Below are 27,669 nucleotides of genomic sequence, written 5' to 3'. Positions count from 1 at the left end.
GAGTGGGCAAGATGGAGTTTGTACTAGAAAATCTAGAAACGTACACTGTGGCCCAACTCAGGGAGTTTTGCCAGCGGTAGGGGGTGTACTGTCCCCCAGGAGCAAAGAAGGGTGCACTCCAAACCAGCTTAAGGGCTTGGGGGGAGGCACGCCGAGAAAGCAAGGCTGAGGAGGAAGACAGGGATGGAGAGCCTGACCCCGAGGGGGCTGAGATGTACCAACCTGAGGTGGGGAACCTGTCAGCAGGGCCCAGGACACTTTCCAGGAAGGGCAGCAGTGCCTCTAGCGGTGGCTTGTCTAAAGTGGAGTTAACAGACCGGAGGGAGAAAAGACAGCTCACATGGGACTTAGCAAGGCTGGAGAAAGAGATGGAGGAGAGAAGGATGGCGCACGAGCTTCAGATGAGGGAGTTGGAGCTGCGTGCCCTCCAGATGAGTGTGTCCAGCGAGGACACTGGTGGCAGCATACCGGAAGCTCCACAGGAGCTAGAAGTTTATTTACCCCAGGATGACATCACCAGGGTGTCTGAGGAGGCATTGGGGTGGGAACCTGAAGGGGGTAGTGCAGGGATCTCCCAACCCAGCGAGGTGGGAGAAGTGGCAGATAGCCCAGCTAGGTCCCAGGGAGAGAGGGTTGTAGGGCCTCACGACCTATCTGTAGGAAGGCGTGAGACGGGGAGGTGTCCCGAGGTGCCCCAACCGAAGTCTCAGGGCCTGGAGAGTTCCGCAAGGGAGCCCCAGGTTGGGAGCCTAGGCTGTCCCGATGTGCCCTCCAGTGCAGGGGAGCCCCTAGTGTCAGGAGGACCCAGGGCAACTGTAACCAGCGCGCCCAAGGTTCTGGGGTTGGCCCAGTTTCAGGGTTTAGGTCCTGGGCTGGGATGCCAGGCTCAGGGGTTGCCTGACCTGGCGGGTGGGGCCTCTGTTAACCGGGTCCCCCCGAAATTGACTTCCAGGGGTACTTTTCCCGTTAGGAGGGTGCTGAAATCTGGAAGGGGGTGCAGAGGGAGGAAGGTCTCGCCTCGGGCACCGACTCAGCCTAAGGGTTTAGACCCTAGGTTGAAGGATCAGTTGAGGGGTCAAGGCCCTAGACTGAGGAGGAAGTGTTGGTCTGAGGGTGCCTCGCAGGGTAGGGTGAGGAACCCCAGAAGAAGAGTTAGGGGGAGGAGAGCCTCGCCCCTGAAGGCTGGTCAGCCTAAGGGTGTGAACCCCAGGAGGAAGGACCAGAGGCAGTTTAGGACTGCAAGGAGGAGGACCGGAGTGGTCAACGGGCACTACAAGCCTGGGGCTACTGCCCCCCACTCCGCGAGATCACCCGGGCCAGAGACATCTGGACGGCCCAGGGGCCGGTCCTGGCCACAACTAGCTAGGGAGCCTCAGTGGGGTGGTTTTGTTGGTCCAGGGAGGCTTGTTAGGGAACCATTGGGTTCCAGAGCGGAGGAGAACTTGCGGGAGCTCCTGCCGTTGCGGGCCGGCGTCCACCTTTTCTCGCCCCAAGCAGGGAAGACCATCAAGGCATTGATCGGTCTACCCTGGCTTTTGGCTGGAAGGGGGTTGTGTAGGACTTGGCCCTTTTTCCCTCATTTGTTTTCATTTTTCATGTTGATGCAGATTCAGGGGGCCATTTTACCCACCCCTGAAACTTCTGTCTGAGGGCCTGGAGCACAAAATGGTGGCCACCTGTGACATCACCAGCATCCACTGGAACCTACCAGCACCTTCCAGAACATTCCAGAACCCTGTGACAGTTGGAGGCGGTTTAGAATGTTGGGAAGCTAAGAGGGAGAGTTGGCAGTTGGAGCTGGCAGTTGGCACCTGACTGGTGAAGAGTGAGCAGCACAAACGTGAAGGAGGAAGGAGTGAAGCAGCAGGGGTGGAAACTTGTGCCTGGAGTGGGGTCCATAAACCCACCCTTGATACTAGTCCCTACTGACGGAGCCCAGCCTAGAGCCCTGTGTGGGAAGAAGTCAGAAAAACCATCCTGAGGACCTGGACAGCAGGAACAGGCCTTAGAAACAAGAGAACAGCAAGATCCTGACCTGGAAGCTGGTTTCCCTGAAGTCCGACGTCGAGTAGCCTAAGACCTGGAGCCCGAGGTGGAGAAGCGGCGCTGACTGGAAGAGCAGACGTCGTACCCGGAGCCGCCAGAGGTCGAGAGAGGGCGCCGTCAGAGGTCGTGAGGAATACCAGAGGTCGAGGAGGAAGTCACCCGAGGTCGAGTGAGCGGCGTCATCGGAGGAGTGAAGTCCGCCCTCCGGAGTCGTCGGAGACCGAGGTGAGGGGTAACGGAGGTCGGGAGTGAGGATCGCACTCCGGAGTCGCCGGAACCTGTGAGAATCGTGCCGGAGGTCGGGAGTGGAGGTCGCACTCCGGAGTCGCCGGAAACCTGTGAGGAGCACCGGAGGTCGGGAGTGAGGATCGCACTCCGGAGCCGCCGGAAGTCGACATCGAGGCAAGGCCGGCCGACGTCATCGAAGCCGAGGTCGCCATCAGACCGGAGCCGCCCGAAGTCGACATCGAGTAAGACTGCCCGACGCCATCGAATCGGAGGTCGAGATCGAACCGAGGCCGCTGACATCGAGACCGGATCCGCCTGCCGGCGTCGTCAAACAACTGACATTGTGCCGAGGCCGCCGACATCGAACCGGAACCGCCTCACGGCATCGATACGACTCCAGCGGCGTCGGAGCATCAGAAAAAGGGCAGTAAGTGGAGTAGAGGGCGCCTAAGGCCCTGTGGAGACCTGAGAGACTGCTCTAAGGGGCTAGGGAGGTGCTGGAACCAACCTGACTGTGCCAGGGGTGAACTGGGACTAATCTAGAGAAGTTGTGTGGAGAGAGAGAGCCAGGTCTCTGGTATTTTCCCCCTTTATCTACCTCAGTTTAGGCCTCAGCCTTGACCAAGCCAGGGAGTAGACACCCCCAAGCCTTCCACATCCCCACAAGCTGTGCCTGGGCCAAATCAGCCCTTAGGAATTCAAAAGTGATCTGATTCTATGAGTGTCACTGTCAGCTTTTAAGTATTTATTAGGGGCACTGTATTTATTGTATTTAACCTATTTATTGTTCCACTGTATTTATTGGTCCACAGTATTTATTGATGCACAATATTTATTGGTTACAGTATTTATTGCCTCAGAATATTTAATTGCCGGTCTGTATTGCACTCTTATTTATGCCTTCAGTATTTATGATCACCCCTATTTATTGAATCAGTAAGCCAGTATTTATTTGTCCTGCACTTTCTAAAAAGTTTGTATATTGTGATTGTTATTTATTTTCTCCAATCAGCAACTAAGAGAAAAAGCAGATAAAGAAAGTTATTTTCATAATTTTTACGGTGTAGAGTCGTTTTTGGAACGGATGCACGCATGGTTATTGTTTGGGTATGTTGTATGCTTAGCACGGAGCCTGATTCCTGACCACTCGAGCCAAGCTACCACAGTGTGTTCGGAAGACCACCACCACCCCTTCTAGTGTGGGAGTGGGGTTTTCCAACATAAATTGGTGGCAGCGGTGGGATAGAGCTGTGCCTACGTATACTCAACAATAACTGTGGGTAGTCCATAGGCCTACACCGGGAGTTTTCTCAAAGCGGCCTTCCTAATTGTGGGTTTTTGTTTTTTCCAAATTTACTCTGGTGGTGGGAGGAGGTATTATTAAAGGTACCCCCCTGCATAGTTACTGCACAAAACCTGTCCTCTAACCTGAGTGGGCAAGATGGAGTTTGTACTAGAAAATCTAGAAACGTACACTGTGGCCCAACTCAGGGAGTTTTGCCAGCGGTAGGGGGTGTACTGTCCCCCAGGAGCAAAGAAGGGTGCACTCCAAACCAGCTTAAGGGCTTGGGGGGAGGCACGCCGAGAAAGCAAGGCTGAGGAGGAAGACAGGGATGGAGAGCCTGACCCCGAGGGGGCTGAGATGTACCAACCTGAGGTGGGGAACCTGTCAGCAGGGCCCAGGACACTTTCCAGGAAGGGCAGCAGTGCCTCTAGCGGTGGCTTGTCTAAAGTGGAGTTAACAGACCGGAGGGAGAAAAGACAGCTCACATGGGACTTAGCAAGGCTGGAGAAAGAGATGGAGGAGAGAAGGATGGCGCACGAGCTTCAGATGAGGGAGTTGGAGCTGCGTGCCCTCCAGATGAGTGTGTCCAGCGAGGACACTGGTGGCAGCATACCGGAAGCTCCACAGGAGCTAGAAGTTTATTTACCCCAGGATGACATCACCAGGGTGTCTGAGGAGGCATTGGGGTGGGAACCTGAAGGGGGTAGTGCAGGGATCTCCCAACCCAGCGAGGTGGGAGAAGTGGCAGATAGCCCAGCTAGGTCCCAGGGAGAGAGGGTTGTAGGGCCTCACGACCTATCTGTAGGAAGGCGTGAGACGGGGAGGTGTCCCGAGGTGCCCCAACCGAAGTCTCAGGGCCTGGAGAGTTCCGCAAGGGAGCCCCAGGTTGGGAGCCTAGGCTGTCCCGATGTGCCCTCCAGTGCAGGGGAGCCCCTAGTGTCAGGAGGACCCAGGGCAACTGTAACCAGCGCGCCCAAGGTTCTGGGGTTGGCCCAGTTTCAGGGTTTAGGTCCTGGGCTGGGATGCCAGGCTCAGGGGTTGCCTGACCTGGCGGGTGGGGCCTCTGTTAACCGGGTCCCCCCGAAATTGACTTCCAGGGGTACTTTTCCCGTTAGGAGGGTGCTGAAATCTGGAAGGGGGTGCAGAGGGAGGAAGGTCTCGCCTCGGGCACCGACTCAGCCTAAGGGTTTAGACCCTAGGTTGAAGGATCAGTTGAGGGGTCAAGGCCCTAGACTGAGGAGGAAGTGTTGGTCTGAGGGTGCCTCGCAGGGTAGGGTGAGGAACCCCAGAAGAAGAGTTAGGGGGAGGAGAGCCTCGCCCCTGAAGGCTGGTCAGCCTAAGGGTGTGAACCCCAGGAGGAAGGACCAGAGGCAGTTTAGGACTGCAAGGAGGAGGACCGGAGTGGTCAACGGGCACTACAAGCCTGGGGCTACTGCCCCCCACTCCGCGAGATCACCCGGGCCAGAGACATCTGGACGGCCCAGGGGCCGGTCCTGGCCACAACTAGCTAGGGAGCCTCAGTGGGGTGGTTTTGTTGGTCCAGGGAGGCTTGTTAGGGAACCATTGGGTTCCAGAGCGGAGGAGAACTTGCGGGAGCTCCTGCCGTTGCGGGCCGGCGTCCACCTTTTCTCGCCCCAAGCAGGGAAGACCATCAAGGCATTGATCGGTCTACCCTGGCTTTTGGCTGGAAGGGGGTTGTGTAGGACTTGGCCCTTTTTCCCTCATTTGTTTTCATTTTTCATGTTGATGCAGATTCAGGGGGCCATTTTACCCACCCCTGAAACTTCTGTCTGAGGGCCTGGAGCACAAAATGGTGGCCACCTGTGACATCACCAGCATCCACTGGAACCTACCAGCACCTTCCAGAACATTCCAGAACCCTGTGACAGTTGGAGGCGGTTTAGAATGTTGGGAAGCTAAGAGGGAGAGTTGGCAGTTGGAGCTGGCAGTTGGCACCTGACTGGTGAAGAGTGAGCAGCACAAACGTGAAGGAGGAAGGAGTGAAGCAGCAGGGGTGGAAACTTGTGCCTGGAGTGGGGTCCATAAACCCACCCTTGATACTAGTCCCTACTGACGGAGCCCAGCCTAGAGCCCTGTGTGGGAAGAAGTCAGAAAAACCATCCTGAGGACCTGGACAGCAGGAACAGGCCTTAGAAACAAGAGAACAGCAAGATCCTGACCTGGAAGCTGGTTTCCCTGAAGTCCGACGTCGAGTAGCCTAAGACCTGGAGCCCGAGGTGGAGAAGCGGCGCTGACTGGAAGAGCAGACGTCGTACCCGGAGCCGCCAGAGGTCGAGAGAGGGCGCCGTCAGAGGTCGTGAGGAATACCAGAGGTCGAGGAGGAAGTCACCCGAGGTCGAGTGAGCGGCGTCATCGGAGGAGTGAAGTCCGCCCTCCGGAGTCGTCGGAGACCGAGGTGAGGGGTAACGGAGGTCGGGAGTGAGGATCGCACTCCGGAGTCGCCGGAACCTGTGAGAATCGTGCCGGAGGTCGGGAGTGGAGGTCGCACTCCGGAGTCGCCGGAAACCTGTGAGGAGCACCGGAGGTCGGGAGTGAGGATCGCACTCCGGAGCCGCCGGAAGTCGACATCGAGGCAAGGCCGGCCGACGTCATCGAAGCCGAGGTCGCCATCAGACCGGAGCCGCCCGAAGTCGACATCGAGTAAGACTGCCCGACGCCATCGAATCGGAGGTCGAGATCGAACCGAGGCCGCTGACATCGAGACCGGATCCGCCTGCCGGCGTCGTCAAAGAACTGACATTGTGCCGAGGCCACCGACATCGAACCGGAACCGCCTCACGGCATCGATACGACTCCAGCGGCGTCGGAGCATCAGAAAAAGGGCAGTAAGTGGAGTAGAGGGCGCCTAAGGCCCTGTGGAGACCTGAGAGACTGCTCTAAGGGGCTAGGGAGGTGCTGGAACCAACCTGACTGTGCCAGGGGTGAACTGGGACTAATCTAGTGAAGTTGTGTGGAGAGAGAGAGCCAGGTCTCTGGTATTTTCCCCCTTTATCTACCTCAGTTTAGGCCTCAGCCTTGACCAAGCCAGGGAGTAGACACCCCCAAGCCTTCCACATCCCCACAAGCTGTGCCTGGGCCAAATCAGCCCTTAGGAATTCAAAAGTGATCTGATTCTATGAGTGTCACTGTCAGCTTTTAAGTATTTATTAGGGGCACTGTATTTATTGTATTTAACCTATTTATTGTTCCACTGTATTTATTGGTCCACAGTATTTATTGATGCACAATATTTATTGGTTACAGTATTTATTGCCTCAGAATATTTAATTGCCGGTCTGTATTGCACTCTTATTTATGCCTTCAGTATTTATGATCACCCCTATTTATTGAATCAGTAAGCCAGTATTTATTTGTCCTGCACTTTCTAAAAAGTTTGTATATTGTGATTGTTATTTATTTTCTCCAATCAGCAACTAAGAGAAAAAGCAGATAAAGAAAGTTATTTTCATAATTTTTACGGTGTAGAGTCGTTTTTGGAACGGATGCACGCATGGTTATTGTTTGGGTATGTTGTATGCTTAGCACGGAGCCTGATTCCTGACCACTCGAGCCAAGCTACCACAGTGTGTTCGGAAGACCACCACCACCCCTTCTAGTGTGGGAGTGGGGTTTTCCAACATAAATTGGTGTTCAGTGGTGGGATTGAGCTGTGCCTACGTATACTCAACAATAACTGTGGGTAGTCCATAGGCCTACACTGGGAGTTTTCTCAAAGCGGCCTTCCTAATTGTGGGTTTTTGTTTTTTCCAAATTTACTCTGGTGGTGGGAGGAGGTATTATTAAAGGTACCCCCCTGCATAGTTACTGCACAAAACCTGTCCTCTAACCTGAGTGGGCGAGATGGAGTTTGTACTAGAAAATCTAGAAACGTACACTGTGGCCCAACTCAGGGAGTTTTGCCAGCGGGAGGGGGTGTACTGTCCCCCAGGAGCAAAGAAGGGTGCACTCCAAACCAGCTTAAGGGCTTGGGGGGAGGCACAATATATAATATATTATATATATATAAGAATATATTAGATCAAGTTTGGGTACTCAAGCCTCGAGGTTCAACTTCCAGATAAACCCCTCAATAATCTTAAACAAATAACAAAGGGAAGAACTCCATAATAATAAGTTGTCTATAATACTGTTATCACACAAATTGTATTCAACAAAGTCCCAAATGACCTTGTTGTTGTGGCTACGTCATAATGATTTAATACCTGTCAATACATTTGAAGACCATTGTAAAAACAGGGAATCAATATTTATTCTTGAATCTTGCTTGAAACAGTATACATCAGGGGTCTCCAACCTTTTCTGTAGTGAAAGCTACTTCTTATCACTGAAAATTCTTGTGAGCTACTGAAAGCCAAGCCACTCGTGCAATGTTACCAGACACCCCCACGTCCAGTTTCATTTAAATTAAGCCTGTTGTCCATAGAGCCAAAGACTATGGTTTGAACAAAATACTTTGACTAGGGGCACTTTAACAGGGGGGTCACGTGTCAGTGAGAGTGAGGTCTTCAGGGATGTATGAACATGTGTGCATACGAATGGCATATATGTGTATAGTTGTCTTGCTTGCGCCTATCAGATAATACACAATCTTCCACACGGTAGCCCAAACCCACGAGGCGAAGCAGGAGACATAAACACAGCACCTTTAGAAAAGGGTTTTATTTTACAAAATGCAAGGACACTCTCTCTTTTAGAATAAGGCTTGGGGATTTATTTTACACAATGCTCTCTAACCGAAAGGCTTTCCCAGATGCCAAATGCACAAGATTCAAATACACAAAGAGATATATATGTTTATATGCAAGCAATAATCCAAATGCATGAATAATACTGATTAATAAACAAGCAGAAAATAATATGAGATAAGACTCGAGCAAATATACTGGACGTCCTGCAGGAGATCAGAAAGATATGTATACATCAGATGATTACTTTGGATGTGCACCTCAACTCACTCCCACATCACAAAGAAAACACCTCAAATGATCAATGCCACTGGCCAAACATCACAATGGCAATAACCAAAACTCAATACTTCACCTGGTGCAAACACTGCATCTCACCCACTCCTGACTGGGGAAGTTAAACAGCCGTGGTTGAGAGCTTCAGCAACCAGGGTCCCACACTCCGAGGTAGACGCGTCCGTCCCCACTAGGATTTCAAACTCCCGATTTCTGAGTCAACAACCCTCAGCTTTATGATCTCAAAGCACACTAGAAGGTTCGGGAAAGACCTCCCCCCGGGCCAGAAGAATCTTACCAGAACTGGCCAGGTTCCAAGCAAGCATTCCCATGGCAGGAACGAGTTCACGCCCCTTCTCCAAATCTCGTATTTTCCAGCCTTTATCTTGCCGAAGCTCACAAAGCCTTCCGGGTACATAAACAATCTCTCACAAAAACAAAAAGACCTTGAAATGAATAACCCAAACAACTTGCAAGCACTGCTGTGCACGCAGAAAAGCTGAAGCAAGGCAAAGTCAGAAAAAAGGATGACATGAGGCCATGTCAAAGCCAAAAGTAAGAACTTGATCATTCTCATCAATGTACATTACAAGGCACAATTGTGCACGACTGCTTATAGATTCACATACTTTATCTCTCAATGTCCTATAGCTTCACATACTTCATCTCTCAATGTACAACACCAAGCACATGTGTGCATCACTGCCCACAACACTGCACTTCAAAACCAAAGAGTACATTCCACACCTCTCTCTCCCTCTAACGCTTTCAAATGCACATCCCACACGTTCTGTTCTTGGCAAGGCTGTCCTACTCCGTGACAGCTCCCACTGAAAGACAGTAAGATTACAAGAAATAAACCTGTAAAAGAAGCAAGGCATATGCAGGACATCGTACATTCAGGCTAGGATAAAATAACACACTAAAGTCAGTTAAAATAATGGTAGTCAAAGGTCATCTCAGGGTGTCAAACCACAAGAGTGCCTCTAGCACGACAATGGGTGACTGAGAGCCTGTGTTCTATGTACCTGTGGCACAGGACATACTGTTTGCCATATGTGGCACTGTTAAATGTATGACGCTAAAACATACACCAATATATTTTTTTTACAGGAGTAATTTAAATTGCAGAAGAATGTTCTGCAAAGAAAATTCATAGTATAGAATATTTTTCTATACTTTAAATTTCTCCCACTTGATTTTTTGTGTGTATTTTTCAGTTACAAGTATGACACTTTGTCTAAAAGCCACTGGGAGCAAGATGCATGCTGTGTGTATATGCAACACTTTGAAATGGGAAAAAATTAAACTGAAGCATTAACATTATGTTTAAATGAATTCCATAAAACTCCTCATTTACATTTTCTCCCATTTCAAAAAGTTGCATATACAGCAACAGGCATTTTGCACTCGGTGACCTGTAGAAATGGTGCAATATTTATGACCGGAAAATACAGCTATTTGATTAAATAAGTAGAATTAAAAGTGAAGAAGTATGCTTCATAAAATATTAAGACGTTAATTGGCTTAACTGAAGATGGAGAAAAACATTGACTCAATGTTTCATAGAAATATTTAGATCCACTTTAAATTCTTCCCATTTGAAAAAAATGATATAATCTTTCAGTTGTAAAAATGGCACAGTGTCTACTGGCCACTGGGAGCAAGTGGCCTGCTGTTCATAAATGCAACACTTTGAAATGGGCTAAAATTAAAAAAACTTAATGATTAAGTTAATTCTTCCTTTTAATTTTCTTGAATTTACAAGCATTCAGAAACATCAATTTGGTCTCATGCTTCAATATTGAGTTGACAAGGACTTTTATTTAAGATTTAAATACCTCAGTGTTTCAGTTCTTCGCCTCTGTGCCCTGGGTCATAAATCTGATTCCAGCACTTCTCATCAGTCCCTGCTATCTGCAGCCTGAGAATAAAAATGTAAAATAAACACAGCCTTCCCTGAACTCTAAAAGGAAAATGTGACCATGTGTTTATTTAAAAATGAACTCAAGACTGTGAGCTACTCTGAATGTGTCTGTGAGCTATTGGTAGGTCATGATCGACTGGTTGGAGACACGTGGTATACATCATCTTAACCCAGCCAACGTGTTTCATTCCTACCCAGAACTTAATCAGCGATACATTTTGGCTAGAAAACCTTACAGTTCATCATAATGCGTTTCGCCCCTAACCAGGACCTAATCCGGGCTGCAAAAACATATTTGCTAGGGCATACAGTGAAAACCCTCACAAAAACAAGTATACACAATGTGAATACTTTCTATGTTACAGATTGCTAAAAAGACACAGTAATTCTACACATCTTGAGAGTTAGAACAATAACCCAAATAAAAACAATCAGTATAGACATAAATTACAAATTGCAAAATAACATGGTGACATAATATCTCATTGATCATATCCACTGCCTTAGCAATCAACAACAACACACAGGCTAAAACAAAATAATCAACTTAACTTATCTTATTCTCGTTCATATAGTTAGATCAGCATGGAAGACCCAAATTCAAATTCATTATTCAAAATGGTAAATACCATAACATAATGTAAATTATTAATTCCGACTTTATGGCTAGAAAACTTTACAGTTCATCATCAGAAGTGGTTTCTTAGCGCTCTGCGACAGGTTGCAAGTTCAAAGTAGTAAATTCAATATTTATATGTAACCATTCTTGGATATCATTTAGACAAATATGTAAATTATCCCTTAAGATCCTACATCTTGCTCCACCTCAGTGTGAAGCCAGTATGTTCGTGAAAATAAGCATATCAATCCAAATATGTTCCAATTGCTCAAATATACTTGTTACTTATACAGTCTCAATGTGAAACAATCAAGTACTTTTTGAATGCACTTCTGAAATATTTATTATCAATATAAATATACCATGTGTCACATGCTGCCACCTTATAGAGGCTAACCCATGCACATGCATTAATTTGCTCTGTATATCACCAATAATGTCCTGGTTCAATCTGCACACTCCATCATCAGTCAACATACTAAATCCACCAGAGACTATTCCATATTAGTATTAGTATTTAATTTATTTCTCCAATTTACTGGCTCAAATTCATACCCCTCATTATGACAACTAATTGAGGACTCCTACCAGTGTGTAAGACTAATTAGTTACATCAGCATATTCCACTTTAGTGATCACCACTGGGAATCTTGCTGTCACACTATTATAGATGTGGCTGCACATTAGCCGTATGAGCACTCTATTCCTTTTCCATGGAGGATTTGAAACTGGAACAATAAATTGAGTACAGGGGTCCAACTTTTGTTTTATACAGCAGAAGCAGACATGACGTGTATCCATTTTCAGAATCAGTTATTAGTGGTTCTTCTTTCAAGTGTTCTTTGCATACTGCTCTCCAGATACAGCCTTTGTGTTAGAGTACTGCTTCTCACCGCAGGGTTGTTGTGAGAAGGTGGCCTGCACCCTGTACCAGTCCACACGACCCTTATGATGTATGAGGTCAAAGATAACCTTTTAAAAGCTGTCCTAGTGGTAGCTGTGGAGTCCAGCCTTCAGGCTTAATCTTGAAGGAATGTAAAGCAGCTTGTTTTACCAGAATATCCCCTCCTAAATGACTAAATGAAATGAGAACCACACAGTTTTGTACAAAAGTATGTATTTATTAACATAACACTCTCTACTAGTGTCTATACGAGACTAGGGCACTAAGTACACAATTCTGAATCAATAGAACATTTGTAAATAGCAAATTACACAGCGGGCTCCAGGGGGAGACCGAACCATATAATAGAAAATGGTATAACAACTACGACTTGACTAGACACAGTGCCTAGAGCACGTAGAATTGCTGAAACCCCAATGAACCACCCTGAGGAGTGACACAGGGAGCCCACGGAGGACGGGTGCAGTGAGGAAACACGAACGCGTGCTCCGTACAACTCTATGGGAAAGTCGCGGTTGTAAAGATACAAGTTAAGGACACTTCTAAGAGGACTTCGAGCAAACCCTTTGGAACATAGGAGGTTCTAAGGCCAACCCACCAGTGAGTACCGAAGTACCCATGTTACCTATTCCAAAGGAGCCGGGTGCATAGGGGTCTGTGGTGTCGGAAACCTTTGTCGTTTTCAATGGAGAGTTGCAAAGAAGTACTGCTGCCAGGAGTGCGAAGAGTGTCCGGTGGAATCCAAGCCTGGATTCGAGATGAGAAGAACCTGAAAGCCGAGGGGACAGAGTTTGGGTCACTTCAGATGACCAGGGGCTCGGTAGTCGATTGTCCACCTATGTCGAGTGCTTCAGGAGTGAAGAAGGATTGCTTGACTCTGCAGCCAAAGGGACCAGGAGATGTCAAGGACGACCAGGATCAGGAGGTGAGCTGTCCCACGAAGGATGTCTAGAGCTGAGGGGTCGATGTTCGGCTGGAGCACCAACAAGCCTTGGCAAATGCAACCCACGCGGTCAGAGTAAACAGTTTACGGTGTGGACCAGCAAGGTCCAGGGGACTCTCCAAGCAAGGGAGAGTCAGGGCATGTCTGGAGCAACCAGGTAAGCCCAAGAACAAACAAGGTGACCCTCGCCGTTACCCACGGGCCAACGGGCCAGGGATCGCGAGGAGACCTTAAGCAAGTTTGCAAAGTACCAGCCCACAGGACACTCGGTGAGTGGAGGCCGCAAATCTTCTGTGCAAATTCGGCTCGGGGTCAGGACTACACGGAATCCAGTGTACAAGCTCGGGAATTGTCAACAAGCATATGCAACTGCAAATGTACTTAGTGCACAGGGGTTCAGGTTGCACGGTCCCCACGAGGGATACTGGTCTCAGAATCGCTGAGAGGGCAGATCGACCTCAGGGACCTTCGGGAACCCACCTCCTGTGTTGCTGAAATCTTCAGAGTCGTCAGGAGCCCGGGAGAAGTAAATCGGTCATTTAGGTGCCTGCTTTTGCAGGGGAGTAACTTCTTTACTCCAAGGGAGATTCTTCAGTCGTCCAGCGTCGTGCCAGCAGTCAAAGTACTTGGTTTCTTCTTAGCAGAATCTTGTCCAGGTAAAATCTAAAGTCCTGTAGTCAGGTGACCCACTTTATACCCATGGGAATGGGTGGAAAGATTATGTGGACCCTCCTAAGGGAGGGGCAGGACAGAGGGGTGGCTACACCCATGTCCTTTGTCCAGTTTCACGCCAGAGCAGGAGCCAGTGGCTCCCGGAACTGGTTTGAGCTGGACTATGCACAGGGACACCAAATGTGTCCCCAGTGCAGACTTTCTGGCACTCTGAGTGCACCCACTCAGCCCTAGTACACTAAACGCTGTCTGGGAGGTGGTCACACCTCCTTGTGACAGGATGCCTATTGTCATGCCTTCCTCTGCTCAAGCTTGGCTCAGCAGCAGGAGAGCAGAATCGTGTCTGTGGCTGGAAGCGTCCATTTTGTGCTGCTGAGGTCGAGAAAGCTGATACCTGGTAGACCGGTGACCCACATATGTCCCTTTGGAAGGGTGGAATCCTACCTCCCAGTTACTGGTGTGGAGGTATGATTCCAAGGTGTTTGACACCAAACACGACATGTTTCTAAGCAGCTGTTTTAAAGTTAGCATTTACCGCAAGGTTATAATGCACTTAGACATATTTGTCTGGCTGCATCACAGACAATCCCGGAGAATGGTCTCTGAAGGCTGCAGAGGGGCTCTGCCCCTGTAGGGGCCCCCTCTCACGTAAAACCCAGCACCCTGCCTTCAGGATTGATCAGACCTGTCAGGGGTGACTGATAGGTATTTAAGTGTAGTGATTTAGATAGATACAGTAAACCTATATCTTATGTAAGTGGTGCAAGCACCAGCTTACACAGTCTGCTGTAGCAAGCTGGTCGTGTCAATTTGAATGGCCTCTCATGGGTGGCATAATACATGCTTCAGCCCAAGGGAGGCCTCTGGGGTACCTATGCCCTGGGTACATAGTGTACCATATACTAGGGACTGATAAGGGTACCCCAGAAACCAATCTGACGTGTACCTAAAGTACATACTTAGCAATTTAAGGGAGAAAGCAGATAGAATGGGGTTCTGAATAGCAGGATCCCGGTCAGACTAGTCCAAAAACAGTGTGACACCAGCAAAAAGTGGGGGTAACCATAAGAAGCAGATAATACTTTATTACAGTTGTCTCCAGCCTGTATCACCCTCAATAGAAGCACAAAGAGATGTGAGGCAGGTTCTGCCACCTGGCTAACCTCCGCTAAGCGAAGGTATAATCTGGTAAAGACAGAATTTTGGGCTTCACCTAATGGGTACTCTTCACCTTGTGCACCAAAGTCTGCAGTTCTATTTTTCACCTTTGCCATCCATCAAATGGAAAGACTAATCATCAGCTCCTTGCTAAGCAAAAGGCCTCGTTGAATTTCTAAACAAGCCTCTCTCCTATTCCTTTGCTTAATCGTCCATGTCTCCTCCTCCAACTTTGCAAATGTCAGTAATACACTTCAGCTGTCTGAGAACACAACCTTACCTCCGTCTTGTACAAAAGGCCAGGCTAGGTGATTCAAATTGGATTCCACAGGCCTGCTTTACTCTAGCTCACACACAGACACTTATAGACAGACACACACACACACACACATACACGCATGTGCAACACAAGCTGCATGTACAAACGTGCATAACAAACACTTGGAATGTTAGCACTATGATTTGGGCAACTGCATAGAACTTGAATGTTATAAGAGTGGCCACCCCTACTCAATGTGCTGATCCCATGACTAGGACAGTAGTCCGCTACCTGTTAATAAAGGCACAGTTGAGGTGTGCCGCAAGGTCACAGGACAGGTCCACAAACGTACTCGTGTCAAGGGACAGGTTCCAGCCATCTGTAGTCATGCTGGAGTAGTGTGATGCAAGACCAAAATGAAAAACCAAGATACTGGCAGTTGGGCAATCATGGTAGGGGAACACAAATGTATAAGGTGCATGGGTTAGTGCCATCACAGCATTAGCCTATAGCTTTGCCTTTAAGTTCCTCGGATCTGCAGGCCTCCAGTCGGATTATCAGTGGCAGGTCTTCACCCGACAGTCTAGTCCCTTGGGAACCATTACCAGGCCGTATTGACACCTGTGCAAGCCTCCACGCCGGACCAATTATCCCGTCCTTTTTCTACCGCACAACCGCTATTGTCAACTTCACCGTCGCCAATCAATGACCCGGTGCACCCTTGCCAGACTTTAAAGCGAACTTGTCTGATGTTGTACTGGTAAATAACTAAAGCTCATCCAGTTGTCATGCTACCTAATACTGATAGATGCTACTAGCTGTAGATTCCTCACCTTGTGACTTTCCCAGGCTCCAGACTGGATCCTGAAACTTTCATACCAATTTTCTCACATGTCAACAGGTGGTTGGGTGGGGCTCCACATAGTGAAGTCAAGGCCATTCCATGGCCACCACCTCTGCAAGCTGACGTCCGGATATTGTTCAGGCTGAAACATAGGCATCTGCATTCGTTCATGACATACTGTTGCCTAGATATCCAGGTCTGACGGGGAGGGCATGGTGGCTGTTCGGTCCTGCAGGACTTTTTGGTCTGAGTATTTCAACTGACCCACCTCTGGGGATGTACTGCTTTGGTATCTTTTATAAAAGTGAGGAATCCGCGGTTAGAAGTATCCATCAGAAAAACAATTTACTGAACCTTTTATAAAGCTTTTGTGGTGGATACTCTAACCGATTCCTCTCTTCCCTTCCACCTCCTCCTACTGTGGAGTGGACTCTCTCCCATCTACAAAGGGACCAAATTAGAGATCTGCTCACTAGCATGCATAATATGTTTTTGGGCTCTGCGTCGTAGGGAGTGGACGATGTGTAGTAAGAAAGTCACATTGGCATGCTTGGGAGGCGTATATGTATATTCAGCTTAGTCGTCACTTTAAAGAGGTAGCGGAGTCTACCCGGAGCTGCATGATGCCACCTACTGGCGCACAGGGGTTATGCTGAAAAATCAACCCGATCCAATCTGGCGCCTGGGGCTGTTCTAAAGGTGAGGAATGTATGTTTAGATAGAGTAGTTACCAGAAAAGACGTCACCAAAGGTAAGTAACCTTTTTGTTGCAACTGATTAACCAGTCTCTCCACATGAGAAGAGAATTAAGTTATTGACCTAGTATCTTCTGCCACATCCTGCTTTTGTAAATTATTTTTTTTAGCTGGGTAGCTAAATCTAGTGAGAAATTACACCGGGTGTATGTGTGTGTCTTGTTTATGGATATGGCAAACCCTGAGCTTTGCCAGAGTAAGTGCTGTTATGAAGCATTCCGTGGTCTGCATGCATTTCAACTATCATGCTTGGTTGAGTTATACCAGATTTGCCTTAGGATACCAGTATGTAGTTATCTTATTTACCATACACACATATTTCAATCTTTTGTTTTAGAACTGTGCCATTGGACCATGAAGACAGCTTGTATTTAGTGAAAACGGTAAGCAAATGCAATATTACATAGATTCCAACTTTCACTAAGTGAAAAACGTATTTGAACTTGGGTTAAAAGAGCACAATACAATATTTGTATTGAGAATGTTGTTTAACAAATACATTTTACACCACGGACCTTTTCTTAAATGTTTTTTGAGTTAGAAGAAATGTAATCTCTTTAAACATGTTTGAGAAATCCACTGTGACAATTAATCTTATTTGTTATTTCACAGTGGTGTATATTTTATATTGCTTGATGGAACTGTAAAATTTGGAGAGGGAGTGCATTATAGTTAGTGAGTACATTTTGTGACTGTTTTCAGTCAAATTTGACAAGTGCTTTGTCATTATGGGTCTCGTGTACAGTTTGTAAATAGTGTCTTTGAGATGTTTCTAAGACCTGGATTCCTAAGCATGTTTTAAATGTCTCACTGTAAGTTTTGAAGCCCCAGTTTATATTTGAATGGTACATGAACAGTTTTGTCTCCTTGACTGTATCTCTGGGATACACATCCAAAATAATGACTTTACTTTTCCACTTTTATGCATGGCATGTTGTTATAGGTGCTCAATGTAAACTCTCTTAATATGGTATTTTATTGTTGCAGGCATGCATGGTAATCAGTGACATTCCTGACCTGCAAAAAGGAAGAGGATGTCTGGGATCTGTTGTCTTCTCAGAATCCTTTCTAATTTCTCAGATATTAGTGAGAGAACTGGGTTAGTAGTGTTTGTATGTTTATTTTATTCCCTTGCATGTTATTGTTATTGTTAATAGTATATTTAGTGCGCATGGCTACGCGAAGGCCTCCCAGCGCTAGCAGCGACTACAGACTGACAGAGTGAAGGCTAGTGGGTGAAGTTTTGGAAAAGCCAGGTTTTTAGGTGTTTACGAGCGTTCCAGAGTTTAGCAACGTTATAAGAGCAGGATCGACCTCCCCTCTCACGCGTTGAATTTTGGGAACTGCGGCAAGGCCAAGGTGAGTTGATCGTAGGCATCTATTAGGACAGTATGGATTGATGCATTTATGATTTTTTTATGTAAATACCATGAGAACACCTTTTAAAATGCAACTACACTGAAGAAACAGAAAGGGTTTCACTGGTTATCACTCATGACTCTAGTGGCATCCGAGATCTTCAGCCAATGCTCAGGATATCAAAATACACAATGTATTCACTTAGTAACATGTACATTCTGCAAACCCTATCAAAACTGTTAAAAGGCGTTTCTAGGTACAAGCTTCCTTAGTAGCAACAGCAGCCAATAGATTATACATATCTCTGCAGTGAGAACTTGTACAAAAGCATCACACGAACCACCATCCAAAACCATTACAATTAAAGAATATGCATGATGTGTGGGCTTGCCAACCAACCGAATCATGGAGTTTAGTCTAGTCGGCTCATACATACTTATTATGGTTATCCTGAATATATGATTGAATTTTATGATGCTGGAGGTGTCATTATAACCTATTGAAGAGCCATATTAATTCATCATAAATCCAGATAGATGATGCCAGGATTAAATCAGAGTGTAACTCAAGAGGACATTACTTTTCACAGATAGGAGATGTGCTACATTACTTCTTCGGGCTAGTTTTGAGGTGTCTTTCAAAGGTCATTAGAATGATTTGTTATAATTTCAGCAATTTGTCAGACTAAACCTCAAGAAAATAGAGGTTAATTACGTCATATGATTCATGATCTGCTTTCTGGGAGAACGTCATTGATTTACTAACTGGGCAGCCATGTGTCCTATCTGATGTTAATCTGCAATATTTGTTTTGTAAGTTAGTAGTCAAACCGGGCCTGTTGTTACTCTGTCTCCCTCTGAACTAATATTTAATATAAGTACGATTGAGTTTAATTTTGATTCTCCATAAACACATACCACCACTCTTCACCCCCCCCCCCCCCTTAACCCCCTACCCACCTCCTCCACCTTCCCTCCCAGGGAGTATCGGTATATATTGCATTTCAACACTGAAACACGGAGTGCTCCACTCCGAATTCCTTGCAAGTGGAACCTTTAGAATGTAAATCACTTTTTTGGTCAAGTGATCAAACAATGGTTAATCTGATACCTTTCTCATTATTTGAAAGGGATAACTTGTAGTCAGATCTTCGATGTCTTGTTGGCTAATGCACTATTCCAATTTAGTGCATTTTATTCTTGGTTATAAAACAATTAGGACCACCTACAGGATGCATATTGTTTTTCTTGGATTGACTGTTGGGGCGAAAGTCTGATTCCTTCATGAGAATTATGCTCCTACACCCTCTGTTTTGCTTTTGAATGCTCTTTGGTACATACATTTTCAAAGTAATCCTTAGTAGACATTAGTGATAAACATCAGTCAACATGGAGTAGAACATTTTAAAGAAATCTCTTTTCTACCACCTGCCCTTCATTGACACTTCCATGTGGCATTGTAAAAGACTGTTACTGCTTTTTACTGAGTGCACAGCGTGTGCAGGTATGAATGAAATAGGTAAATTAATACAATTAAATGACAGTTAAATAACCTCTTTCATTTGCAGGGTAGAACTACTGTTCTACACTGAAAAGGAAAGAGGTTCTTTACTTGTAGTAGTTTTCCAGCTGAAGCTCTAGATTCACACCCAGGCTAGCTTCTGAACTCCTTTTGATTTTCTTTGATTACACTGATCATCCCCGTTCTTACACATTGTCATGGAAAATACATTCTGAAATATTGTGCACAGTCTGGGGGTGTTGTTTAGTTTACTATCAGTAAGTCGGAATTCCAGTGAAAAATCAAATTCTCATCCAGGGGATACTCATCAAAGTCATAATCTATGAATAATCCCCGCCCACGTGCGGGATCCCGTAGCATATAGAAAATACATATATATACATATATATGCATATGTGAAAACATATACATGCAGCCTAAAATGTTTCAAACACGGCAAAAATGCTGAAAATTACATAGGTTTGCATTGTAGTACCCCTAACCCATAAGGAAAAAAGGAAGCACTAAGCCAATTGTCACACAACAATGCTTTATTGCCATAAAGCAAACTTGTAATTGCAGGCATTTGCCTGTAGGCCTCAGTAGAGTATCAAGAAAACAAAGAAAACTGACACCTTGCCTTTAAGGCATTAGAGTAGGGGGACCGTGCCTTTAAGACCTGCAGGAGACCACTTGCTCCCATGATGCACCACAGGTGACAGTTAGGTCAGTTCTTTTTTCCGGCTCCTTGAGCTCTTCAGTTTTTTGACTGAAAGTTTTTTCTCTTCAGATTTTCTCAGAAAATTCGACGTTTTCTGCCTCCTGAAAGCTTATTCTGCTGGTTTTCTTAGTATATTCAAATTTTTTCCAGTCAGAATGCCTGCTTTATTCAGGAAATGCCCTTCCTGTGGCAATAAGATGGCACTGGCAGATCCACACTCGGTGTGTATTGTGTGTCTTCCAACTTCACACAATCCTGACCAGTGCCCCCACTGCCAGAAATTTTCCAGGCGCACTCTACGCGATAGAGAGCGCATAAAGCTGCATGCCCAGCTGGAGAAGGAAAGAAACCATCATGAAGGCGACCATACATCCTTCAAACCACCCTCTTCAGCTAGACGACTTCAGAAACGGCGACATACCACCTCTCCTGATCCCAGGAAGACCAAGGTTCCAGGAGATTCGCCGTCGACGTCAAAGCCACCGTCTAAAAGACCCAGGGCTTCTTCTGCGTCAAGAGATCCATCTCGACGTCGAGATTCTCCGCCGCATACAAGTAAGTCGGCGTCGAGGCACGGCACTTCGGGCTCGAAGGCTGTTAGTCCGATGAGATCCGGACAGTCTCCGTCGACGTCGAGGCTTCCGTCGACGTCGAGACACTCTCCGCCACCCTCGAGGGGGTCAGCGTCGAGAGCTGCGACGACTTGTATCTCGCCGCAAGTGGGCCTGTCGACGTCAAGATCTTCGTCAAAGGCTCATCATTCGACATCGAGGAGGTCAACCTCAACTCGACGTCATGGAAGATCGGCGTCAAACACCGGACCGCCAGCGAAGGTCGACGTCGAGGTCTCCGCATCGCCGTAGGCGATCGGCGTCGAGACCACCGTCGAGAGCGGAGCGGCGTTCCCAGCAATCGACACCGATGGAGACGCAAACATCATCGACGTCGAGATGTTCGACGTCGAGGGAAAGAACTGCAGCGGCCACGGAGGAGATCCAACGTGCGGTTAGATCCAGATCTAGATCATCATCGGGGGATCGATCATCATCTCCAGGTCTACATATCGTTCAGATTTCTCCGGAGAAATCACCTAAGGCGACAGAAAAGTTTGGACTTTCACCTCGCTGGTTGGAGAATGTGGGTACAGGTGGCTGCAGAAGTCCGGGCTCAGACTATTCTTGCACGTATTCGCCCTCCAAGATTTCTCCGCGTAGAAGCAAGTCTCCTCCTGGTAGACCAAGGTCACCTTCTACACGCCGGTCACGATTCAGGGATCGTTCTTCTCCTCACAGAAGACCAAGAGCTCCTTCTAGACACAGATCACAGTCCAGGGCTCATCACCGTTACCGTCCCCACAAGAGGCGACGCACAAGATCACCCACATGGTCTTCCTCCACGAGGTCCTCGGTCCGGGACTATTCTCCGAACTTTTCCTCCACTCCTCCATCGCGAGTGTCTGCCATCGATGGCATCGCTACTTTTTCTGAGGTCCTGGGTAGGGGTGTGCAGAAACTGAACATCACGTTGCACACCCCTGTGGTTCCCACATCGATTATATTTGATACCTTACATCACCGATCAGCGCCCAGACCGTTACTTCCGTTGGTGCCAGGACTGTTGTAGCCAGCTATGGCCACATTTCTCACTGCTACGGTGGGCTCTGTGCCGTCAAGGATCGCCAAGAAGTATAAGGCTCCAGCCGAGGATCCCTTATTCCTAAGAGCGGACCCGCCAGCGGACTCAGTTATTGTGGCGGCTGCCATGAAGTTGCACTCTGCGTCTGTTTCCTCTTCTGTCCCCCCAGAGAAAGACAGTAAGCAGATGGATTCCTATGGCAGGAAGATGTGCAACACATCTGCTTCATACATGAAAGTGGCGAGTGCTTCAGCCCTTCTGGGGCGTTATGATCGTTCACTTTGGGATTCACTCTCCAGATTCGCTGAAAAGCTTCCCAGGGAAGACAGACAGGATTTCAACTAAATTCTCCTTGAGGGTGGGCTTGTAGCCAATCCGATCATTAGTGCGGCTGCGGATGCGTCGGACCTCGCCGCTCATGGATACTCCCATGGCGTATGCTCTAGACGCTCAGCCTGGCTGCGACTAACGGGCCTCAAGCCTGATGCTCAAAAGAAAATTCTTAACTTGCCTTTTAACGGTTCGTCCTTGTTTGGTGCTCACGCTGAGGACCAAATGAACAAAATGAAAGCAGAGATGGACACCGTCAAGGCTGTTGGGCTGGAGAAGCGCAAGGAATATCGAAAGCGCTTTCGTCAGGGCGAGACACGTTCCTTTCATCAGCGGGTTCAAACACCTCAATGGTCCTCTCAGAACCAGCAGAGACACCAATTTCAACAAAGGGGTCGTGGCAGAGGGAGAGGGAACACCAAACAGCAACAACAAAAAACACAGTGGTAGGGACAAACTGGGCAGGGGAGTGACAATAAAAGAAGAAGTAGATATCCCACTAAAGCCACTGCTCCAAGGTTAACAATACGACGACCACCTCACATCGTAATTAGTGAGCAATGCCCACCTAGTACAATTACAAAATGGTAACCGAGCAAAACGGCTCAGAAGTAAAGCATAAATTAAAGTCCAAGTATCAGTTCAGTGTTGTAGTCTTCTTTTAATTCAAGCTGTTCATATCTTTGTCTCTTGTTCCAATACAAGAACTTCCAAAGTATGCCTTCAAGCCAAGCCAACACGTGTTTCGTCCTGACAGCTGTAAGTCATGGACTTCATCAGGGCTAAACTTATAGTGCACTTTCCTTCCATAGGTACAATCAAAATGAAAATATCTCGGCTTCTATCTTTGAAATCTCAGGCCAAATTATTATCCTCACATCCTTCGAACAGCATGACAAGGCCCTCAATCTGAACCTCACAATGTGAGGATAATAATTTGACCTGAGATTTCAAAGATAGAAGCTGAGATATTTTCATTTTGATTGTCCCTATGGAAGGAATGTGCACTATAAGTTTAGCCCTGATGAAGTCCATGACTTACAGCTGTCAGGACGAAACACGTGTTGGCTTGGCTTGGAGGCATACTTGGGTAGATCTTGTATTGGAACAAGAGACAAAGATATGAACAGCTTGAATTAAAAGAAGACTACAACACTGAACTGATACTTGGACTTTAGTTTATGCTTTACTTCTGAGCCGTTTTGCTCGGTTACCATTTTGTAACCAAACAGCAACAGTCCACCACCAAGCAGCCTTCCAAACAGTGAGGTCTTACTTCCTCCATGCCCGTTCGCCACTCCGGTAGGAGGAAGTATCACTTTTCACCTGAAAGAGTGGGAAGCCATTAGAAGAGACAAATGGGTACTGAATATTGTACAGCATGGCTCCTTGCTGAAGTTCAAGTCTCCCCCTCCGCAAGTACCCCCACAGTGGCAGCACCTTCCTCAAATTCAAAATCGGCTTTTACTGGACAAAGTAGCTACTCTCTGCTCCAAGAACGCCATAGAGGAAGTACCACCCCTCCAAAGAAATCAAGGAGTATACTCCCGCTATTTTCTAGTTCAAAAGCGAGGAGTAGCCAAAGAGTACAGACCCATCCTCGACCTGCGTCTGCTAAACAGATTTGTCAAGAAGGAAAAGTTCAGAATGCTAGCCCTGCATCAAATCTTCCCGCACCTTCACCAGGGAGACTGGATGTGTGCCATCGACCCTCAAGACGCCTATTTTCATATTCCTGTCTCAGTGAAACATCGAAAATTCCTCAGGTTTCAGATCTCTCATCAGCACTACCAGTACCGAGTTCTGCCGTTCGGCCTCAAATCCGCCCCACGGACATTCTCCAAGTGTATGGTGGTGGTAGCTGCCTTCCTTCGCAAGCAGAAGATCTTCGTCTATCCCTATCTAGACGACTGGCCCCTGAAGAGTTCCACACCTGTACTACTCCAGAGCCATCTCTCGTTCTGCCTCAATCTACTACAGTCATTGGGATTACAAGTAAACTACAAAAAGTCGGTCCTCAATCCCACTCAGCGGATACACTATCTGGGCGCCTCTCTAGACTCCGCAAAGGCAAGCGTGTGTCCTTCGGAGGAGAGGTTATCATCCATGCTTCAGAAATGCCACACGCTTCTCGACACTGCATTCCCCACAGCCAGGCAAGTGTCTTCACTACTGGGGTCGATGGCTTCGTGCATTTACATTGTTCCCAATGCACGCCTTCACATGCGACCTCTACAACAAGCACTAGAAGATCAGTGGTCGCAGAGGTCAGATCGCTGGGAAGATCTTGTCTCTCTCCACCAAGCAACCAGAGACTCCCATCAGATGGTGGATGAAACGCTCCCATCTGCTTCAAGGCGTCTCTTTCCATCAGGCGCCTCCGACACAGACAGTGGTCACAGATGCCTCAATGCAGGGCTGGGGTGCTCATATGGACCAGCTTCAGGTACAAGGTCTCTGGTCCAATACCGAAAGAAGCTATCACATAAACTTTTTGGAGCTACGAGCAGTCCATCTGGTTCTCAAATCTCTGTATCCTTCTATCCAAACCAGCCATGTTCAGATTCAGACAGACAACACAACAACTATGTTCTATCTGAACAAGCAAGGAGGCACCAAGCCACGAGTCCTGTCTCTGGAAGCTCAGTCCATTTGGCGGTGGCTACTGGCGAAAGGTCTTTCAATCATCGCTGTACACTTGTCAGGAACCCTGAACGTGCAGGCAGTTGGCCTCAGCAGAGACTTCGTAGTAGTGCACGACTGGGTGCTCAAAGAAGACGTCGCCCAAGAGATCTTCCGGCTGTGGGGAGTACCAGACATCGACCTGTTCACAGATGCGGCAAACAAAAAATGCCCCGCCTTCAACTCAAGGTTTCCCCAACAGGGATCACGGGGGAACGCACTTTTGATCAGCTGGTCGCAGACATTGCTGTACGCTTTTCCTCCTCTCCCTCTCATCCCAGCGGTCATACAGAAATTCTACAGGACCAGAGCAAGGATGATCCTAATAGCTCCGGAGTGGCCCACCCAATGGTGGTATCCGGATCTCCTCCAGCTGTCAGAGGTGCCACACCGGAGATTGCCTTGCCTGCCGATCTTACTGACCAAGAACCAGGGGAGAGTGTTCCATCCCAACCTCCCCTCCCTTCGCTTGACGGCATGGCTCCTGAAGTCATCCAGTACGGACATTTAGATCTTCCGGCGGACTGTATGAACATTCTTCGAGAAACAAAAAGGCCCTCCACTAGGAAGTCTTATGCCTTCAAGTGGAAGAGGTTCTACATTTGGTGTAGAGATAACGCTCTTGATCCGATCCAGGGTCAAGAACAAGTTATTCTCCCCTACTTATTGCACTTGGCAAAGTCTGGTTTAAAGTACACTTCTATCAGAGTCCACTTAGCTGCTATCACAGCTTATAGTAAATCTCCTACCCAGGCCTCATTCTTCCAGCTGCCGGAAGTCAAAGATTTCCTAGAAGGGCTTAAAAAAGTATTTCCACCAGTGAGGTCCCCTTCTCCTCCCTGGGAGCTCAACATCGTTCTCTCAAAGTTGATGGGGGCTCCTTTCGAACCTATTCCTAAGGCGTCCTTGCAGCATCTGACCTGGAAGGCTGCCTTCTTAGTAGCCATCACTTCTGCCCGCAGGGTGAGTGAGATTCAGGCCCTGTGCTGCAAGGAACCTTACACTGTTTTCCACACCAATAGAGTGGTACTACGTGCTCATCCGAGCTTCCTGCCCAAGGTCGTCTCGGATTTCCACATTAATCAGGTTATCACGCTGCCCACTTTCTTTCCTCAGCCAACCACTCCCCCGGAGAGAGCCTTACATTCTCTAGACCTCCGGAGGGTATTGAAATGTTACCTTGCTAAAACGCTTGCGCGTTGAAAGTCTGATAGGCTCTTTGTCAACTACGGTTCAACAAATACTGGGCTGGCTGCTTCCAAAAGGTCTATTTCTAGATGGATTGTTTCCTGCATAGCCTTGTCTTATCAACTGGCCCACAAGGTTCTACAGGTTAGACCAAGAGCACACTCTACTAGAGGGAAAGCTTCTACTGTAGTTTTCCTTCACAACGTTCCCATTTCTGAAATTTGCAAAGCAGCTACATGGTGCTCTATACATACCTTTACACGCCATTATTGCCTAGGTTCAGACGCACAGGCCGACGCCCAGGTGGGGCAGGCCACTTTAAGGAATTTATTTGCATAAGTGCTATGCGAATGTGATGTTACTGCATGTTCTTGATGCTTTATTGCTCGTCTGCGAGATTTTGGGTATGGGCTTGCTATTCTATTCATAGATTATGACTATTGATGAGTATCCCCTGGATGAGAAGGATTAGTTACTTACCTGTAATCCTAGTTCTCATCCAGGGGTATACTCATCAAAGTCATAAGCGACCCACCCACCTCCTCGGACGAGCATTCTCCTCAAGTTATTGTTTATTGATTGCAGATCTACTCAGGTGCGTGTGCACCGTCAAAAAGAACTGACCTAACTGTCACCTGTGGTGCATCATGGGAGCAAGGGGTCTCCTGCAGGTCTTAAAGGCACGGTCCCCCTACACTAATGCCTTAAAGGCAAGGTGTCAGTTTCTTTGTTTTCTTGATACTCTACTGCAGCCTACAGGCAAATGCCTGCAATTACAAGTTTGCTTTATGGCAATAAAGCATTGTTGTGTGACAATTGGCTTAGTGCTTCCTTTTTTCCTTATGGGTTAGGGGTACTACAATGCAAACCTATGTAATTTTCAGCATTTTTGTCATGTTTGAAACATTTTAGGCTGCATGTATATGTTTTCACATATGCATATATATGTATATATATGTATTTTCTATATGCTTCGGGATCCCGCATGCGGGCCGGGATTATTCATAGATTATGACTTTGATGAGTATACCCCTAGATGAGAACAAGGATTACAGGTAAGTAACTAATTACCTCCTCCCAATATTTAACCTAATTTTAAATTACATTCACTATTCATTTTTAATAGTATCTAAGCAAACCCATTTACTGCACTCAGACCTCCTAGCCTAACCCTATCTTTATATGAAGCCATGATCTGTTTTTTTTTCTGCATTGAGATCTTGATTTTACTTTAATCATGAGAGGTTTGCGGAACCAGAGGGATATTTCTCTGAGCTTCAAAAAAAGCATGATTGACTTCATAAAGCACTTGCCCTTTCAAACCTATTGAAACAGAAGTAACAAGTGAACTGCAACAGTATGTAAAATATCTTTACAGCACTAGAAAATGCCAAGTGGGAGTCTTAATTTGCATTGACTATAGTTGTCTTCTCCAGAGATGAAATAACCAAATGGAGATAGACAAGATTTTTCCCATTTAAATTCGATCATATCTTTCAGTCCAAACTCCCAATAGGGACTCATCAAATTTAAGTATACATCCAGCTCTCATTTTACTCTTAAGAATTCAGATGATTCACTCTTTTGAGAGGTTCTAAGCGTCCCCACAACCAAGCCTGTGCCTTGGAATCA

The 27,669-nt window shown here is 47.1% G+C and overlaps 1 protein-coding gene across 1 annotated transcript in view; it reads left to right on the top strand.

Annotated features, from left to right (window-relative positions):
* The window catches only part of DNAAF9 (dynein axonemal assembly factor 9), a 1,049,036-nt gene that overhangs the window by 445,172 nt on the left and 576,195 nt on the right, over nt 1–27,669 (top strand). Inside the window, exons 16-17 of the mRNA XM_085642690.1 lie at nt 16,960–17,005; nt 17,610–17,721. Of these exons, the coding sequence (XP_085498816.1) occupies nt 16,960–17,005; nt 17,610–17,721 (158 nt within the window). The remainder of the gene's footprint in view (nt 1–16,959; nt 17,006–17,609; nt 17,722–27,669) is intronic.

This window comes from Triturus cristatus, chromosome 2_2, assembly GCF_964204655.1.
Source record: "Triturus cristatus chromosome 2_2, aTriCri1.1, whole genome shotgun sequence".
In the NCBI taxonomy this organism is placed as follows: domain Eukaryota; kingdom Metazoa; phylum Chordata; class Amphibia; order Caudata; family Salamandridae; genus Triturus; species Triturus cristatus.
The sequence above is the reverse complement of the archived record's forward strand: the minus strand, read 5'-3'. Positions and strand labels throughout refer to the sequence as shown.